We start from the raw sequence: 20,075 nt of genomic DNA, 5'->3' as shown, positions 1-20,075 counted from the left end.
TGGTTTTCTCATCTGTAAAATGGGAGGATTAGTTAACTAAAATCCCTCCCGACTCCATCCATCCATGTATCTAAAGAGATCACCTTCCACTCTGCTCATAAAGGAGATAAAAACCTTTCCAACAGGGATTTCCAAAAAGTAGCCTCTTGATAGATATTTTTTGAAATATTAATTATTCTACTAAATAAGTACCTATTTCCATTCCCTTATAGCTCAGTCAGTAAAGAATCTGGGTGCAGTGCAGGAGACCGGGGTTCGATTCCTGGGTCGGGAAGATCCCCTGGAGAAGGAAATGGCAACCCACTCCAGTAGTCTTGCCTGGAGAATCCCATGGACAGAGGAGCCTGGCGGGCTACAGTCCATGGGGTTACAAGAGTCAGACATGACTTAGCGAATAAACCACCACCGCCACCCACTACTGTAAAGTTCTTTGAAGATATTTTTTGAAATATTAATTATTCCACTAAGTACCTATTCCTACTACTGTAAAGGTCTTTGAAGATGTTGACTTCATCTTATTAACCACTGTAATTCCAGCATCTAGTGAAGCGCCTGACGTCAAGTGAATGCTCTGCTAACGTGCATGCAGGCTCTGAGGGAGGGGTCACACAAAAGAAGTTTGAAAAGTTCCCAGGGTATTCCAACATACAGCCAAGGCTGGGAACAGGTTCGAGGCAGGGATTGTCAGCAGGAGATGTGGCCTGAGGCCCTTGGGTGTGAGACTGGGGCTACGGTGTGGACAGGTGAGGACTGCCAGGTGACTAGATGCAGAGATGACCCCCAAAGCCTCTTTGCTGAGAAGGCAGCTGTGAATGTGGCAGACACTAGGGACAGCAGGAAGAGCTGAGGGAACCCAGGAGAGGGAGATGAATGGACCCCCAGAACCAAGAGAAGAAAAGAGGCCACCCAGAACTGATGCTTCCCTCTGTGCTCTCTAGTGCCCACCCTGTGAGGGGAGCTTAAGTTTGGTGTCTAAGGACTCAGGAGCCCAGAGAAGTCCACGACTGGTCTCTGGCCACACCCAGCTGGGGGCTGCAGGGCCTCTGGTCCTCACTGTCCCTGGCACAGCATCTGAGAGCAGGGGCAGAGCCAATGCCCTCAAGAGGAGTCAACTCCATTCCCTCACTCAGGAAGACTGTCCCTCTCCTTCCAAAACTAAAAGTGAAAGTGGCAAAGGCCACTCCATGGACTGTAGCCCGTCAGGCTCCTCTGTCCATGGAATTCTCTACGCAAGAATACTGGAGTGGGTAGCCATGCCCTTCTCAAGGGCATCTTCCCAACCCAGTGATGGAACTCAGGTCTCCCGAATTGCAGGCAGATTCTTTACCATCTGAGCCAGCAAGGAAGCCCTCCTTCCATCCAAAGAGACATGCAAAAATGGTTGATCAGTATCTGCACGATAAAAAATGTTTCTCTTTGTATCCTGCTTTGTGTGAAAATTGTATAAATCTTAATTATGTTGAATTGGTTAAAAAAGATATTTCTTTTTATGAATTTTAAGAATATATGCTTTCATGTTTCATCAGATTTTTTTTTTTTTTTTTTTAGGTATGGGCTTCCCTGGTGGCTCAGACAATAAAGAATCTGCCTGCAAAGCAAGAGACCCTGGTTCAATCCCTGAGTCAGGAAGATCCCCTGAAGAAGGGAATGGCAACCCACTCCAGTATTCTTGTCTGGAGAATTCCATGGACAGAGGAGCCTGGCAGGCTAGAGTCTATGGGGTCAATAAGAGTCGGACATGACTGAAAGACTAACACTTCCACTTTCATAGTTGGTTTACACTGTTGTATTAGTTTCTGGTGCACAGCAAAGTGATTCAGTTGTAAATATATTCTTTTCCATTATAGGATATTACAAGATATTGAATATAGCCCCCCGTACCTTAGAGTAGGTCCTTGTTGTTTACCTATTTAGCAGACATTTTAATTAAGTCAATGCCAAATTCTCTCCCACTTCTCCTGGGTCTGATGTGAAGCTAACATTCCTCTTAGGGCACCCCTATTTGGATGGGAGAGGGGGGCTGGGAAAGGGACACATTAGGCATTCGTTAGTTTGTGATCCTATGATAAGGGAGCTGTCTTCCTTCTCTTCTAGGGTCTAAGGATGAAGGATAGGAGGTACTTCTCTGCCAGCAAAAATTCGGTCAAAATAGCTCCTCCTCCATGTATTGTGCTGTGTGCTAAGTCGCTTTAGTTGTGTCCAACTCTTTTTGACCCTATGAACTATAGCCAGCCAGACTCTTATCCATGGAATTCTCTAGGCAAGGACACTGGAGTGGGTTGCCATGCCCTCCTCCAGGGGAATCTTCCCAACCCAGGGACCAAACTCCTCCATATATTAAGTTAACCTTAAAAATGCATTCCAACACACACGGGGTGTGGACAAATACTGTTTGATTCCACTTATACGAGGTATTGGGCTTTCCTGGTGGCCCAGACAGTAAAGAATCCCCCTGCAATGTGGAAGACCTGGGTTCGATCCCTGGGTTGGGAAGATCCCATGGAGGAGGGCATAGCAACCCACTCCAGTATTCTTGCCTGGAGAATCCCCATGGACAGAGGAGCCTGGTGGGCTACAGTCCATGGGGTTACAAAGAGTCAGACATGACTGAGTGACTAAGCACAGCACACACACGAAGTACTAAAGTACCTAGAATATAGTCAACTTCATAGAGTCAGAAAGTACATTGGTCAATCCCTGAGGCTGGGCCCAGGTTAAGGAAGAACGGAGAGGGAATGGGGAGTTAGTGTTTAATGGAGACAGAGTTTCAGTCTAGGGAGGTGAAAACTTGGGGAGATAGGTGATGGTGAGAGTTCTACAACAATGTGAACATACTTCGTGCCACTGAACCATAAAGTTAAATATGGTTAAAATAGTATGTTTAACATTATGTGACTTTTATCACAATTTAAAAAAAAACTTTTTAAAAAATAAATAAAATATAATTTAAAAAAAGAAAAAAACATCCCAGGGATTTCCCTGGTGGTCCAGGAGTTAAGAATCTGCCTTGCAATGCAGGGGATGCAGATTCAAATCCCTTGTGGGGTAGGGATGCCCACATGCAGCTGGGCAACCAAGCCCGCACACCACAGTCTGCAACTAAGACCCAGCGCAACCAAAATAAATAATAAATATTTTTTAAAAAACCCAGCTCCTTCTCGTCCTCTGCCTGCACAGGCCTCAGGAGTCACGCACATGGGCATCTCACCACTGCTCACGCTGACAATGAAGCCAGAACCGGGCATTCCCCTGGGACTGAGAATGTGGCCCAAAATGGAAGGTTCTGGAGGAAACAGTTGTCTGTGGTGGTTTATGAGAGAATGTAGCTATCAGGTTAAGAAATCAAGTAGGTTATATATTGAGCCTTCAGTAGTAGACTAAATATTCGAATGGCAAGAATGCAAATAATATCATCTTAAATTGAGGCTAGGAAACTAAACTCTGGTTGGGAAATTACTGGTATTTTGTCTTACAGGAAAGATGACATCAGCTCACTAGTTCTCACTCTGGTCTGGCCCAGGGGAGCCTCCCTCAGTGAGCGCATAGAACCAATGGTGCAGCAGCCCCGTGGGACACAGTCTGGCAGTTCCTCAAAACGCTGAACAAAGAACCATATGATCCAGCGATTCCACTCCTAGGTGTGGACTCAAAAGAAATGAAAACCTGGGGTCCACATATAGCAATGTTATTCATTATAGCCAAAAAGTGGAAACAAACCAAGTATATATCAATTGATGGATGGATAAACAAAATGTGCTATAGCCATGAAATGGAATGTTTTTCAGCTATAAAAGTTGACTGCTGGCTGTCTAGGGCTGGGAAGGATAGAAGATGACTGCCAAAGGGCATGGAGTATCTTTTGGGAGGTGATTAAAAAAAATACTCTGAAATTGATTGTGATGGCAACTGCACAGTTCTGTGAATATACCAGAAACCAGTGAACTATATTCAGTAAATGGATGAATTTTATGATATATGAATTATATCTCAATGAAACCTTTGAAAGTGAAAGTGATAGTTGCTCAGTTGCCTCTGACCTTTTGTGACCCCATGGACTGTATCTCCCCAGGCTCCTCTGTCCATGGAATTTTCTAGGCAAGAATACTGGAGTGAGTAGACATTCCCTTCTCCAGGGGTTCTTCCTTACCCAGGGATGGAACCCCTGTCTCCTGAATTGCAGGTGGATTCTTTACTCTCTGAGCCACCATCCCCCAGTAAGAGTGTGAGTGGGACTGAAGCTCCTAGAAGGGGAACTTTATTGATTTCATGATGTGCCCCAGTGCCTACAACCCCTGCAGGCAGACAGGTGCTCCATAAACACTGTGCAATAAACATGCCAAGTGGGGACTTTCCTAGTGGTTCAGTGGCTAAGACTCCATGCTTCCAATGCAGGTAGCCCAGGTTCAATCCCTGGTCAGGGAACTAGATACCATGTGCCACAACTAAGACCCGATGCGACCAAATAAATATTTTTTTACTAGCTTGCTGCTGGTGAAAAAGCACTCTCTGCCCCCTTCTGATGTCTATGTCAGAAGCTTCTTCTATCCCTTTTTCACTGTAATAAAACTTTTGCCACATGGGAAACAAACAAAAAAAAATGTTAAGTGACCTCTTGAACTAAAGCAGGACCCTGAGGGCTTCCCGTCTGGGATTTTCCAGAACACTCCCCTCTGCGATTTTCCAGAACACTCCCCTCTGCATAAACAAGAACTGTTTTTAGAACACCTGCACCCCTACTCTGCTTTGGGATCCAGTTAAAAGGCTTAGCTAGATCAGGTCAAAGCTTGTGGCCTAAGAGTGAGGTCAAGACAAAGAGGATGGAAGGACATCAAGAAGACTGAGCTACTGAGTCCCAGGCATGGGAGCAGCTCCGCCAGCCTCCCATGAGTTAGCCCAGATACCCACATCATCAAAGAGATTCCTTAAGGCAAAAGATTTGAGTCTGAAGCTCTCAGCTCCACAGGCTGTGAGGAGAGAGCTAGGCCGGCCGCCTTTGGAAGGAGTCTCTGCTGCTGCTGCTGCTGCTGTTAAGTTGCTTCAGTCATGTCCGATTCTGTGAGACCCCATAGACGGCAGCCCACCAGGCTTCCTCGTCCCTGGGATTCTCCAGGCAAGAACACTAGAGTGGGTTGCCATTTCCTTCTCCAATGCATGAAAGTGAAAAGTGAAAGTGAAGTTGCTTAGTCGTGTCCGACTCTGTGCGACCCCATGGACTGCAGTCTACCAGGCTCCTCCGTCCATGGGATTTTCCAGGCAAGAGTACTGGAGTGGGGTGCTATCGCCTTCTCCGGCTTGAGCAAAAGGGTATTGGATGTCCCTGCCAAGCTCAGGCAAGAAGAACCAGACTCAAGAACTGGCTCCCCCATTTCTCTCCAAGGTTCTCTGATCCTTCCCCGGGCGGCTTTGGCCCCTTCTGGGAGGTGGCCTGTCCTGCCCCTCCTCCTCATCCCTCTCGGAATATTCAAAGAAGTGAAACTCACATCCTGATTTTTCATATTCTGTTACTCAGGCAAGGTAGTTAACACGCGTTCTCTCAACTAACCCCAGGCATCTGTTCTCCAGGCACTGGGCCCTATCCGTGGGATGGGGAATGACTAAGGCACTGTTCCCTCTGCTGGAGTTCAGGCTGGCACAAGAACCAGACGTGGGCATCACCTGTCAGCAGACCCCATAAACACCATCATAAACACAGTCACCGAAGCAGAAAAAGAAGCCCCAGCATCCCAGGGCAGGGCAGGGAGGGGACCAGGGAGGCCTCACCAAAGCGGAATTGCCCCCGGGGCTGGGGGCAGGAGTGTTTTACCAGGCAGAGGAGGAGAAACAATTCATTCCAGACAAGCAGCAGCACAAGCAAAGGAGCAGGAATGTGAAAGTGCGAGGCTGTCTAGGAGACCATTGGAATGTAGCAGGCAGAGGGCTAGACAGGTGCAATGAGCCAGGAACAGCAGGAATGTGGCTGAAGAAAGTGGACTGAAATGCAAATGACGAGAACAGGGGGAAGATGAACAAACTGTGATACAACTCACAAAGGAAGAGTACCATTCAACAAGAAAAGAGAACAAATGGCCAAGATGCCTAACACTACACGGAAATGTCAAAAACGTGATACTGAATGAAAGAAGCCAGACACAAAGAGAACACACTGTTTGATGCCATTTATATGAATGGTGAGGGACAGGGAGGCCTGGCGTGCTGCAGTCCATGGGGTTGCAAAAAGTCAGATACGACTTGGCGACTGAACAACAATAGTATGAATGGCAAAACTAAAATAAAACAGGCAACACTAACCGATGGAGATCAGATCAGCGCTGGCCTGGGGCCAGAGGAACTGAAAAGGAGCAAGAGGGAACTTGCTGGGGTGGCAGAAATGTTCTGAATCTAGACTGTGGGGGTGACTACATATTTGTCAAGATGCATTCTATTATATATTTAAAATGGGCAGATTTTTGTGTTTAAATTCTTCTATAAAGTTTTTACAGGTTTTTCTTTTTCTTTTTTTTAAAGTAGGTTGAGTTCAAATTGTGAGGGACTTGAGTTCAAATTGTGAAGACATCATGCTAAGAAGATTAGACTTTATCCAGGAAGTAATGGGAAGTTTTTCAGTTTTCTTTGGTTTGGTTCTGTTAGGTAGGTAGAATAGGGAAAAGGAGTCCCAAATGGCACTGGCTAAAAGACAAGGAAGGGAAAAGCCCGCAAAAATAGAACAAAAGAAGGTCCGAGGACCGGAGTGAGGACCTCAGGTAAAACAAACAACACTCCTGGCTGGCCCAATTTACATAGGATAGGCCCAGGGAGAGATAAACATAAATAGAGGAGCCAAAGCTAGCTCTCTCTCTCTCTCTCCCCCGCGCGTTGGGGTGCTCTTCTCCTCGTGTCTTTGGATCAACGTGCCCTCACCCCTCAAAGATGGATTTTCCTGCTATCTTCTAAATAAATTAGAGCTGTAACACTGATTTGTCTAAGAGCTATAACATGGTCCATTCGAGACCTGAGAGCTATAACATGGTCTATCCAAGACCTGAGAGCTGTGACACGCTGAGGGGGCTTTAATGTCCGTCACTCCAAATCTTTGTTGTGATGAGACAAAGAACTGAGGAACGTACACTCGCGTGACAGTTTGTTAATCGCTCAGTCGTGTTGGACTCTTTGCGTCCCCATGGACTGTAGCCCACCAAGCTCTTCTGTTCATGGAATTCTCCAGGCAAGAATACTGGAGTGGGTTGCCATTTCCTTCTCCAGGGGATCTTCCTAACCCAGGGATGGAACCCAGGTCTCCAGCACGGCAGGCAGATTCTTTACCATCTGAGCCACCAGGGAAGACTTTGGTTGCAAGTAAAAGTCCAACTCAAGCCAGTTTAAGCAAAAGAGGAAATTTGTCTGAAGGGTCTGGGGGCGACTCACAGAATTCAAGGCAGATTTGTAGCTTAACGCCTGAGGAGCTTCCTCTCAGCTTTGCCTCCCAATAACCCCATGACCTAGCTGTGTGTACCGGCCATAGCTGAGGACATCATGCTCAGAGAAGCAAAGTGACTTATCCAGGAACACACAGGCAGCAGGCAGCACAGCAAACTTGGAGCCCAGGTCAGTCTGATGCCGATGCCAGTGTCTTGCCTGAAGGAGCAGGGAAGCAATCACTCAAAAAGGCCCCTGGGAAAAACAGCCAAGCAGATGGAAGGAGACTGGGGAGGGGAGGGGCACAGAAGGTGACCAGCCCCCCTGCGGGAGTTAGGAGCACTAGATGGGTGAAGGAACTGGGAGGCAATGGAGCGGGACTCAGGACAGCAGATGGTTGGAGGCCTGAGGGAAAGACAGGCATGTACCTGGCTAGGGGCAGCTTTCCAAGAAGATGGGACTGCTCCTCCAGATCTAATTAGATAGGTCTCAGAACTTCTCTGACTCCTCAAATGTGAAAGCAGTTAACAATGCCTGCATGGATCATCAAAATTATAGCTGCTGTACCAGAATGCTCCTCCTGGTACCCGGCACTGAGCAGCCGCAAGGTTTATCAGTTATCAGTATGTAACTCTATACTCACAGAACTACTGTTATTGATATTAATACAGCGTTCTTTAGGCCTCCTCCCCCAACCTGCTCACCCCATTGAGCATTTTCTTTTATCCTGGCTAAGGAAGGAGGGGAGTCGAGCACCAGCCCTCAGAACTTGAGGGTTCCTGGAATGAACTGAACCCAGAACAGTGAGGGACTGAAGGCCCTGGGTGCCTGAGGAGGAGCCCAGGGATTTGTAAGGGCAGCCTGGGTTCTCACAGCCAACGCTACAAGAAGACACATATTGGAGCTCTTTTGGAGACGGGGTATCAGAGCTGGGCTTGTGCATGCATGCTAAGTCACTTCAATCATGTCAACTCTTTGTGACCCCATGGACTGCAGCCCGCCAAGCCCCTCTGTCCATGGGATTCTTCAGGCAAGAATATTGGGAGTGGGTGGTAATGCCCTCCTCCAGGGGATCTTCCCAACCCAGGGATTGAAACCATGCCTCTTATGTCTCCTGCATCAGCAGGCAGGTTCTTTACCACTAGTGTCCCCTGGGAAGCCCCGGGCTTGTGCCTAAGTGGAATAAATAATAGCCTGTTTGTTGGGATTTGAGGTACACTGGCCTCTAGATCTCACCTCTCATCTGTACTGTGGAATTTTATCATAGGAATCTCATTTCTTCTCCTGGAGATCCTTGGCTCCATGGAAGTGTAGTCCTGGTCTCACTTGGCTACTGAGCCATCCCATAAATTTCTATTATGTTGACAATGAGTTTCTCACCACTTCCCCTGAGGGAGAAAGCCAGATGGAGGTTGGGGGAGTGGGGGAGCATATCTCAGAGTGGGAGGCCTCATACTGGCTAGTCGCTTATTTATGCCAGGAGTTGTCCAAGGGCTTCAGCTACATCATCGGACTCAGTTTTCACAACAGCTCTGTGCTGTAGGTGTAGCCAGCTCCATCACACAGACAAGGCTGCAGAGGCTCAGGGGAAATAATGTCCTTTGATCATGGTCACATGGCCAGAAAGTAGTGAAATCAGGATTCCTGCCCAGAAGCCCCTATTCTTCCTACTGTGCCCCTTCTGGGGATAGGGTAGGCATGAAAAAGCATCAGTCGATATTTCACAACCTGACCCCAGAAAAGCAGCAATGCTGAGCAGTTGGAGAGGCCCTGACAGGTTCAGACAGCCAAAACTCTGTGACCTGAGGCAACCCAAGACCTGAGTTCCTCCTTCAAGCAAGTAGCCAAGACCAACCACCCTTCAGGATGCTCTGCGGATCATACAGCAGGGGCTCCAAAGTGGCTGAGCAGGCCAGAAAATCCTCCAGGACGAGCAGAGAGGTCTGTGATCCCGAAGGCAGAAACCTCAGCTTCACTGCCACCCACCTCCTGAGGCCAGAGGCCCAGAAGCCAGCAGCTGAGGCCTCACAGTAGCCCTGTGGGGAAGGGAGGCACCCTGGAGGCTGCTAGAAGGTAAGGGGCACCTAGCTTCCCTCCTGTGCTTAGTCGCTCAGTTGTGTCCAACTGTTTGCAACCCCATGGACTGTAGCCCACCAGGCTCCTCTGTCCTTGGGGATTCTCCAGGCAAGAATACTGGAGTGGGTTGCCATGCCCTCCTCCATGGGATCTTCCCAACCCAGGGATCAAACCCAGGTCTCCCGCATTGCAGGCTGATTCTTTACCATCTGAGACACCAGGGAAGCCCTCCTATCCCTGAAAATAGCCTCTGGGAAAAGCACTGCCCCCTTTCAACCCCAGAGACAGTTCCTCCCTGGGATCTGTAGGCTTGGAGTAAAATTACCTTACTCCCCAGTGCCTCTGCCTCCGCCACCCACACCTCTGGGCCTCTGGCAGGGACTGTGCCCTGCTCAGGACAGCTGGCAGCCCATGTGCTTCCACCCCCAGCCTCTCCCTGTTCCCAATTCTCAGGTTATGACACAGGGCAGGAGGAGGGGTGGAGCCTTAGAGGGAAAGAGGGCATGGATGCCGAGGAATATAAAGAGCCAGGGAGGTCCTGGGCAGAGATCCTTTTGCCGTGCCGCTCTGCACCTGCCCAGCACCATGGTAATGTCTGGTGGTCCCTGTCAGCTGTGCTCTCCTGGAGCTTGGGATGGAGACTGGCACTCAGGGGCCCTCCTCAAGCCATTGAGGGCATGAAGGAGTGAGGCCAGGGCAGCCCCCTCTGCCAGGACGGCTGCCAGGGTTGCCTGCTTTGGGTGGTGGGGAGGAGGGGAGTTCCTGGCCAAGAGAGGGTTAACGGTCTCACAGGCTCCAGCCATAAGCAGCATGTATATGGGCATCACAGTGTATCAGTCACTGGATCCGCCTGAGTGTTGCCAGCACAAAATTCTGTGTGTGATGGGTGTTCATGGGGACTCTTGGACCATCATTCCTGTATGCAACTGTGTTAAGTCTTTAATTTAACATGTACTATTGAGTACCCGGGATTCCTTGGTGGCTCAGATGGTAAAGAATACGCCTGCAATTCAGGAGACTCGGGTTCAGTCCTTGGGTGGGGAAGGTCCCCTGAAGTAGGAAAAGGCAACCCACAACAGTATTCTTGCCTGGAGAATCCCATGGGACACCTACTAAGCATCAGGCATTGTTCTAGGTGCTTGTGATACATCAGTAAACAAAACAGGCAAAGGGCCCAGTTGCCCATCCCCTTAGCTGCCAGGTGCTTACACTGGTAGAGGGGTTACCACTGAGGATTTACTCATTTAAAAAAAAGGCATAGAATATAGTAAGTTAGAAGTTGCAAGAGAGGGAGAATAGAACAGGATGAAGAGATGAGTTGCAATGTTAAGTAGGGGCATCCCAGTAGGGTCCATTTAGAAGGTGAATTTTGAGATGATTTTTGAATTTTGAGATGAAGAAGAGGAGGAAGTTGGTCATATGGATACCTGGAGAAAGGCTCCAGGCAGAGTGAATGGCATGTTTGACACTTTTGAGGAACAGCAAGGAGGCCGCAGAGCCAAGAGGGAGGCGAAAAGGAGTTGCATCAGTCAGTGAGGTCACGGAGCCGGCCAATGGCTCGATACCATCCCGGTGTGTCCATCTCAGGGTGTACCTTCTAGTCCATCGCCAGGGTCCCCGTGTACCCGGTGCTTTGTGTCCATCACTGTGCGTGGCCAGGTGTGCACCATTCGGCCTGGGTACCTGGAAGTCCTTTACGGGGCTCGTGTACCTGTCTACGTCCCATGTCTCGGGTCCGGACGTCACGTGACCGCCCCTCCTCTGTCTGCCCCGCCCCCTCTAGCCCACGGCTCTGCGCTGCGCGTGCGCACTAGCCCTGGTTTGCCTGGTGGTGCTTCTGCGACCTGACGGGGCCGTGGGGGAGGAGCTGCAAGGACAACAGCATCTGATGTCCCGGGCCGCCCGCTGGCTGTCCAGCTTAGGCCAGTTCAACAAGTACATAGAGAAGCTCTTCAATAGCAGGTGGGCAAGGGGGAAGGGAAAGGGCTAGAAGGAAACAGACGCCACCTGCCCCCCTGGCCTACCCCACCCCACCCAGCTCCGTGCTCATCGCAGCCGGGAACTGGGCTCGCAGAGCAGCCCCGTGGCTTCTGAAAAGACGTGTTCCTCAGCATGAAGTCCAAGAACACCAAGAACTCTAGTGACGCGAACAACCCCAGGAACAGTACGAAACCCCTATCAGCGAACGCGACGAAACCTCTGCCAGCGAACGCAACGAAACTCCCCGGACGGAAAACCACGAACCCCTAGCCGCGGAACACCGCGAAACCCCAACCACCAGCCTCCTCCCAGGGCCCCAGGTAGGAGAGCCTGGGCCCGCTGGCCCCAGTCGGGGTCCTCGGAACAGGGGGCAGGTTGGGCGGGAGCGAAAGGGGGATGGGGGGACCCAGGGGATTCCCGGGGACTTCCTTCTCCAGGCTGGGCTTTGAGTTCAACTCAAGTCTCCCCACCCACCGACCCTCTTTATACTATGAGAGGGGCCCTAACTCCTGCCCAGCCCGCCCTCAGTGAGAACAATAAAGAGAAACGGAATCTCTGTTGCTTCCTTGACTTCTGTGAGCCCTGGGCGGGAAGGGACCTGTCCTTGGAGGGGAAAGTGGGGTTCCTGGAGCTCCTACCGTAGGAAGGAAAGACCTGGGTTTAGGGGTCTTCCCTGCCTCCTTCCTGCAACCCATCCTCCTTCCCACACCCCAGGCACTTACACTATTTGGGGGTTGAGGAGGCGGCTGTGGAGGCCCTAGCCAAGAGGGTTTGATTTTAAACGCGATTGCGCTGCTCCTTCCGTCTTGCTGCGTCGTCTTCTTTGCCTTTGGACATGGGGTATCTGATGCTGGGAAAGATCGCGGGCAGGAGAAGTAGGAGACAACAAAGGATGAGATGTTTGGATGGCATCACCAATTCAATGGACATGAGTTTAAGCAAACTCCAGGAGATAGTGAAGGACAGGGAAGCCTGGCATGCTGCAGTCCATGGGGTCACAAAGAATTGGACACGACTGAGCAACTGAGCAGCAACCAAGAGGAAGAGCATAGGTGAGAGAAGTGGATCCCAGCCACCTTAGAGGAGGGGCTCCAGCCAGATTTAACACCCGCCCCCCTCAAGTTTCTACATGGAGCAGTGCAGCCGTGATGCCAGCCTGCAAACAAACAGCACCCACCCACCCCACCCCCCACAGTGTGCAGAGCATAAGTCCTGCCTTGGCTTCGGGGATCATCTTGGCCCCTCTGGCTGTGAGCAGAGCAAGGGGAAGGCAGGAGCTTACCTAGGCCCGTCCCTAAGAAGCTGTCTTCTCTGAGGGCTGGGGGCCATCAGAGAGGCCTGGGCAGGGGCAGAGGCCCCATCCTCATCCAACTCTCACACAGGGATGTTCTGAGTAGAGTCCCGATTCCTGCCTCTGGGAAATATCTACACCTCTCCCCACTCAGAACCCATCCCCTTAGCTGCCAGAGAAAATTCTGGGACTTCCGGCTCCATCGTCCAAACTGTTCTGCTGAAACCAGCATCCCTCCCAGACGTTCTTCTTGCCTGAGCCATGCGCTTGCCCAGTGTGGCATCCTTGCTAGCCCTTTGACTTTTAAGGCCTAGGTCCACTTTTGAGTTGTTGGCACAGCCAGAACCTGAGGAGAACCACGACTCTGGTGTCATTGCGATGCATTCAGTATGAGGTGCTGAGCCCAGGAAAGTGGATCCCCTCATTCCCCAAACCCACAGGCTTCATCCCTTCAGGCAGAGCATGTGAGAGAAGCAGAAGGAGGCATTCCAGGAACCAAAAAGGTTTGCGTTCTCTCACTTCTTGCTTCCAGCCCCACCGTGACGATCCCTTATCCTCAGGTGCTCCTAGGCCAGGCAAAGAGGAGAGAGATGAGGTCGCTCCCTCTCAGTCACACATAGACACACATCCCAACCCCCTTATTCAAGATGCCCGAGAAGAGGAGGGCTGGCAGAGGCCACTAAGACCCCTCCGCAGCCCATGCCTCCCCAAGCAGAGTCCGGCTTCTCTCCCTCCCTGAACTGGAGCGTGCAGACCACAGATTGGTCTCCTGGAGGTGGCCATCACTCAGCTAATCCAACCTCCTCCCTGTAAGGTCAGCTTCCTCCTGCAGCCTCCCTTCTGCAACTTGGCTTGAGTAACCCTTAAATGCTCAGGAGTTCACTGCCTCTCAGAACAAGTTCTTCCCAGCTTTCTGGTTCTTCAGTGATGCTTCCTTACAGTCAAGGAATGTCTGCCTTCCAGAGCGCTTTTCTGGAGGCACATGGAGGTAACCCTAACCCTCCGTAAGCTGAAGCTGTGTTTGTTTGAAGACCAGTCATCCCTCTGCTCATGTCTTTCCGCCCCACTTCATGGAAACAGCTGCTTGGCTGCAAGTCTGCCCCTCAGAAGCTCTGGTCTGCTGAGCGCTTTCCTGGGGTAAGGGCCATGCTAAAAACTTCACATGCCTCATTTCATGTCCTGCTCACTACAACCCTATCATTCTCTCCATTTTACAGATGAGGAACCTGAGACTCAGAGAGGTTATGGATCTGCCCAAAAGCACACAGAGGGAATATGGCCAATCCAGGATTCAAACCCGGGTTCATCTGACTCTCAAATCGATGCTGTGTCCCTGTATTGGATTACCATCTGCTGCCCGACCTTGGACAAAATGCTGGACCTCTCTGAGCCTCGGTTTCCTCCTTTGCAGAGTGAGGATAACAGTATCTCCCCCCTCACAGAGTCGTTGAGAGGGTTAAATGCCCCTGGCACACAGACGCTCATTTTCCCAACAATTTCACGTGACACTATCTCCAGACCCCTCCCCATCTCTGTCCCCCTCTTCTGGCCATGCTTCTGCTGTGTGCTGTGCCTGTGAGGGGCCACACTTCAGCCCATCATGCACAGTGACCCACCTCTCACCGCCCCAAGGAGGGCAACTTCAATGCCCCCGATGTAAACCGTGACTGTCTTAACCCCAGTTGTTCCTCTGGGCTGGACTCTCTCTAGTACAAACTAGCACTTCACCTACTGCCTAGGCTATAAGAACACATTCGTGGGGATCCATCTGGGGGCAGGGCTGCCATCAAGCCAATGATTGGGAGGGTCTAGAGGTGTGAAATGGGACCATTGAAGTTTCACTGACTTTCTGAATGACCTTGGGGGAGTCCCCGTCTACCCCTGGGCCACAACTTACCCCTCTGTGAAGTGGACAGGATGAATTAAATGGCTCTGATGACCCTCCAGACATTCTAGATCCATCATAACACCCTCGGTTCCCTTCTCTCTGCCTGCCCCTTTCTTCCTGTGCATTTGGCCTGCTCCTGCCCCAACCAGGGGTCCACAGAGACACAGAGACAGTGAGGCTAAGAACTTTGATTTGCTTTATTTAGCCAATATGGAAGCAGGGAGCAAGCTACAGCCAGAGACAAGGGTGCAGGTGGGAGAGCTGGGCCAGCCTCACCCTGGAGTCAGAGAAGCAGGAGGTGGCATTATGAGTCCATTGTACTGATCTCCCTGCAAGAAGAGGGCAAAACACAGCAGTGTGAGTGAGTAGTCCTTGTGCCCTCTGGAGACCTCAGGCACCTGTTCTCCCCCATTCTACACACCCCCATTTCCTGCCCCAGGCATCTGGGCACACAGGACAAAGAACAAAACCCACCTGGGGACCGCTGAGTGGGGAGACCCACACTCCAAGAAGTCCAGCGTGCCTTCTTTGTCTCTTTTCCCATACCTAGGAGGGGAGAGACAGCCGGGGCCAGCACTATGGCCAGGTACCAGTTCACCTGCCTCATACCTACCCCTGGGCACCATCCTGCCCAGGGCACAGGGGCCTGGGCCAGACTGTAGAGATGCTCTGCTCCCAAAGAACATGGAAGGGGCTGGGCCTGGGGTCTTGGCTGGGGCCTCTCTCCCCGTCTCACACTCACCTGGGCCTGGTCAGCATGTTGATGTATCTGCGGAGCTCAGCCGCGTATTGGGCCATTTGCTCTGGCGTGGCATTGTCCCCCGGATACTCTGGCTCCAGCGGGGCTCCCAGGGCACCCAGGGGTGGCTGCAGCAACAGAGCCACGCACGTGGACAGAAGGAGCAGGAAGAGGCAGCGGTGCACGGCAGCCATCTGAGGAGCCAGGATCAGGGAGATAGAGGGAGCATAGCACCCACCCCGCCCCCCTCCCCCTAGCCCATCACCCATTTCTCCAAGCCTGGAGACCAAGGGGCAGAGCTAAGGGCTACTGGGAGCTGATCACCCCACCTCCTAGACCTGCCCTGGAGAGCTCACCAGCCCCCTCTTCAGAGCAGAACAGCAGCTGGAGCTCAGCTAGGCCTAGGCAAAGCAGAAAAGTGTAGCAGAGAAGTGGGGGGTTGGGACTTGGGCAGGAGACCCAGGACTCCAGACACCCAGGGCCTGATGTCTCTGAAGAGGCAGCTATGGGTGAGAGTTGGAGGGGAGGGGCTGTGGGAAGTAGGGGTGCTCCAGCTCCCTTACAGGGTGGGGGCACACAGAAGGAACTTGTGAACCAAGGGGCAGAAATCCACAGCCTTCCACCCCACTTTCCCCCAGCCACTCTGCCAGGGGTAGACATGCAGACGCAGGTCCTGGAGAGGACACCGCAGCCCGTGTCACCAGGAGGGATGGCCACACACACGGACTTGTGTTCACAGCCACCACCCCCTGCCCGGCGCACACCTGCAGGCTTCTAGCCAGCAGGCTGCTCTCCCAAAGTGATGGATTTGTCCAAGTGTAGAGCTAGACCCAAGCAGGACCTCAGGCCTCTGGAGGCCCCCAGCCCTGCAAAGCACCATATCCTTCCACACAACCCACCCTTGGCCCCTCTGAGCCCCCCGGCTCCAGAGCTAGGAACAGGCTGAGCCCACTTACCCTGAGTCCTGAGCGAGTAGGCGCTGGACAAAATCAGTGCCTGCCTCAGGTTGGATGGACCCTACTCCGTCCTTGACCACGGCCCTTTTATAGTCCTCAGCCCCCCGAGTCCCCGCCTCCTGTCAGCCTCTCTCACTCCCCAGCCCTCACCCCCTCCTCCCACCATCTCCCTGGTGCCTGCGACGCCAGCACCAGGACCAAGGACAGGAGGAGGCCAAGGCAGTGCTGTGGGTGTCACACTGGCAGCATAATGGGTTAAGGTGGGCCACAATCAGTCTCCTGCAGGCCCCCATCTGCCTTCGGGTGCCAGAGCAGGCTTAGTTCAAGAAGGATGGGGTCCTGGGAATGCAGGATAACTGAAATGTTCTGATTGCAGAACTCGGAACAGCCGTGCCTGTCTCCCCAGGGTTAACCCAAATACTCAAGCAGATTCCCTCCGGGCAGAAGATTGAGGCTGTGGCTCTGAGACTCCTGGGATGAAGGCTGGAGACTCAGGACTTCCTGTGCATCTGTGATTAGAACAAGATGGAACGGGAGAGATGCCTCAGGGAACCGGGCAATGTGGAAAGGAGTTGGGACCCAGGTAGGGAGAAACCTCTCCCCGGGTAGCAGATAGATGTGCAATGAAAACTGGTGTGCCTGTTCTCTTTCCTGGGTAGGGAGGCCAGTATCTGGTAGCCATTTCCCAGTGCCTCCATTCCAAGATAAAGATAAAAACCAGAATCACCTGTACAGCCTTGAATTTTCTAAAGTGCTCCCAGTTCAATCACCTCAGTGAGTTCCTACAACAATCCATTTTACAGATTCAGAAACTGAGTCTCAGAGACATTGAGTAACTAGCCTCAAGCCACATAACTAGTCAGTGGAGATCCAGGGTTTGAAACAAAGTCTAACTCCAAAATCTGTGCTCTTTTTTTTTTTTTCTAAGTAAGGCAGTTAAAGTATTGCTATAATTTCCCACTTTTTGACTAAGAAACATGAGGCTCAGAGAGGCAAAGATACTAGCCCAAGGTCACACAGCTGTCTAAGACTCAAGTTCTGACTTAGATTTCCAACCCCACCAGTGCCAGCAAAGCGCCGCCGCCTCCCCGCCCCCCGCCCTGGTCCCAGGAGCCTCTGAGTCTTCCCTGCTCAGTGTCCCTTCCCCCACCCCTGGCTCCCTCTCCAGCTCAGGGGTAGGAGCATAACTGACTGTGTCTGAATGACTCAGTGAAGCCCTAGTAGTGGGCAAGGGACTTCTCACCCCTGAGGTTCTGCCATTTCAGATCACAACACCAAAGGAGTGTGTTGGGAGAGGACCACGGGCAGGGGTGGTGTGGGGATGGAGGGGTGGAGGTGATGCTGCACAGATCCAAGCTTTGATTTTCCTCACGGTAATGAGGATAAAGGAAGGCTCAGGAATTGCCAGAGTTCTGCCTTCCTCCTCTCAATTCTGATTTCTGGCAACAAGAACAATAACACTCCACCCAGTTCCACAAAGCAGAATAGAGATCGTTCTGTCTCCAAAAGCCCTGCTGGCCCTTCTCTGGGCCTCGGGGTCCAACTTGATAAAATGAGGCTGGTGAATTAGTGGCTGGTCTCCTAATGCTGCAGCTGCCCAGGTGGCACTAGTGGTAAAGAAAGCACCTGCCGATGCAGCTGACATGAGATATGGCTTCGGTCACTGGGTCATGGAGATTCCCTGGAGGAGAGCATAGATACTCACTCCAGTATTCTTGCCTGGAGAATCCCACGGACAGAGGAGCCTGGCGGGACTGTAGTCAATAGGATCGCGAAGAGTTGGACATAACTCAAGCGACTTAGCATATACACACACCCCAATAGGCGGGCCTCTAGTGAGGCCGGCAGGGGCTGCAGGCTGCCACCAGGGGGCGCCAGGCTCCAACCATAGTACAAAGGGTCTGGGCTCCCGCAGGACTGCAGCTGCTGTGGGACCGGTTATGGCCATTACCCAGGGTAGGTCCCAGCCCCTGCGGACAGATGGTAGATCTGGGGATTGGCTCAAAACTGAGGCCATCTATAGTTGTGTCCTGTCACAGAGGTAAACAGCTTTGTCAGTGCCTACAAAAATGACAGTTACTCTACAATGTCAGCAGAACCTACAGCTCTCATGTTTCTCCGTTGTGAACAAGAGATTCTTCCTCTGGATCCTCTCAGCGATGCTGTGACAGCTGAGGAGGAGTGGGCAGTGGATGCGTTTTCTCAAACGTATGGTCACATCCAGACTGGGTGATCCTTCTCACTCACCTTCATCTGTTCCCAGGGCTTGCCACGGAGCTCTGCTTCGAGAAACACCAAGGACGTACCTGCAGACAGACTAAGTGAAAGTGGTCCCCCTCCCCTGCCCAACCCCACGCTCTCTGGGACAGGGACGGTGGCCACTGAGCAGTGTTAGGATGGAGTGAAGGCTGCAGTAAGACCAGGAAAGGAAGACCCCAGAAACACCTGAGGTCACAGGGCGAAGGTGGTCCCTACATACAGGACTGCAAAGGCAGGAATGCGATTAGCTTTACATACCCCCTCCAAAAATTCCTCCAAAGCAGCCTGGGCCAACTCTTAGGCCACTGTCTTATTCTCACACTGGGTTGGCAGCAGCAAGGGAGCAGGGAAAGGAAATGGTGGCCAGCCCCAGATACCAGGAACTCAGAGGGGCCCCCATTCCCTAGGGAAACCCTTGGGTTGAGGTTTATCTCTCTCTCTCTCTCTCACACACCCACACACACACACACACCTGGGGTCCTTGTCCCCCTCGCTCAGGCCCAACTAGGGACTCAGGTCATTAATTTGAAACCTGGGCTCTGCCCCCACTTCTCTCCACCATGAGGAGTCCATCTGCCTCCACGGTCCCCTAAAGGCTCAGGAGGGCTGAGTAGTCCTCCCTGCCCACTGTCCCTACAAAAGCAAATCCTATCATTGTCAGCTCAATTTTTTCCTGAGGAGGAAGCCTTTTTTCTTTCTAAGAGACAGGCTAAACCAATCCATATAATAAATTACTGCAGGAGAGGAATAGTTGGATGGGGAGGAAAGAAAAACTGAGTGTGGGTCAGGTAGGGGCTTTGGGTCACATATGGGCTGGGTGTGGAAGGAGGGGAGTTTTTCCCTTGGGGTGGTTGGAAGGAAACAGTGTCAGAGCCGTTTTGAGATGGGTTAGGAGTGAGTTCTTCCCTGGTTCAGCTGGTAAATAATCTGCCTGCACTAACAAACACATGAAAAGATGCTCAACATTGCTCATTATCAGAGAAATGCAAATTAAAACCACAATGAGGTACCATCTCACGCCGGTTAGAATGGCTGCCGTCAAAAAGTCTACAAACAATATATGCTGGAGAGGGTGTGGAGAAAAGGGAACCCTCTTACACTGTTGGTGGGAATGCAAGCTAGTACAGCCACTATGGAGAACAGTGTGGAGAGTCCTTTAAAAATTGGAAACAGAACTGTCATGCAACCCAGCAATCCCACGCTGGGCATACACACCAAGGAAACCAAAATTGAAATAGACACATTTACCCCAATGTTCATTGCAGCACTGGTTACAATAGCTAGGACATGGAAGCAACCTAGATGTACATTAGCAGAAGAATGGATAAAGAAGTTGTGGTACATATACACAATGGAATATTACTCAGCAATAAAAAAGAAAGCATTTGAGTCAGTTCTAATGAGGTGGATGAAACTGAAGCCTATTATACAAAGTGAAGTAAGTCAGAAAGAGAAACACTAATACAGTATATTAATGCATATATATGGAATTTA

The 20,075-nt window shown here is 51.3% G+C and overlaps 1 protein-coding gene and 1 long non-coding RNA gene across 2 annotated transcripts; one reads left to right on the top strand and one right to left on the bottom strand.

The window, feature by feature from the left end:
* The first annotated feature begins 11,286 nt into the window (after positions 1-11,286).
* On the top strand, positions 11,287-12,005 carry LOC120867048. Its single transcript, XR_005721799.1, has 2 exons — positions 11,287-11,430; positions 11,580-12,005. It is a non-coding gene; the product is annotated as an uncharacterized LOC120867048 (long non-coding RNA).
* A 2,926-nt stretch (positions 12,006-14,931) lies between these two features.
* Positions 14,932-15,560, bottom strand: PPY (pancreatic polypeptide). The gene is made up of 3 exons (XM_040245199.1): positions 15,370-15,560; positions 15,102-15,173; positions 14,932-14,956 (listed from the first exon to the last, which is right to left on the bottom strand). Exons 1-3 carry the CDS (start codon positions 15,558-15,560, stop codon positions 14,932-14,934), a joined length of 288 nt encoding a protein of 95 aa, XP_040101133.1.
* Between the last annotated feature and the right edge of the window lie 4,515 nt (positions 15,561-20,075).

This window comes from Oryx dammah, unplaced genomic scaffold (assembly GCF_014754425.2).
Source record: "Oryx dammah isolate SB20612 unplaced genomic scaffold, SCBI_Odam_1.1 HiC_scaffold_8, whole genome shotgun sequence".
Classification (NCBI taxonomy): Eukaryota; Metazoa; Chordata; class Mammalia; order Artiodactyla; family Bovidae; genus Oryx; species Oryx dammah.
Note: the sequence above shows the minus strand (reverse complement) of the source record. Positions and strands in the feature narration are given on the sequence as shown.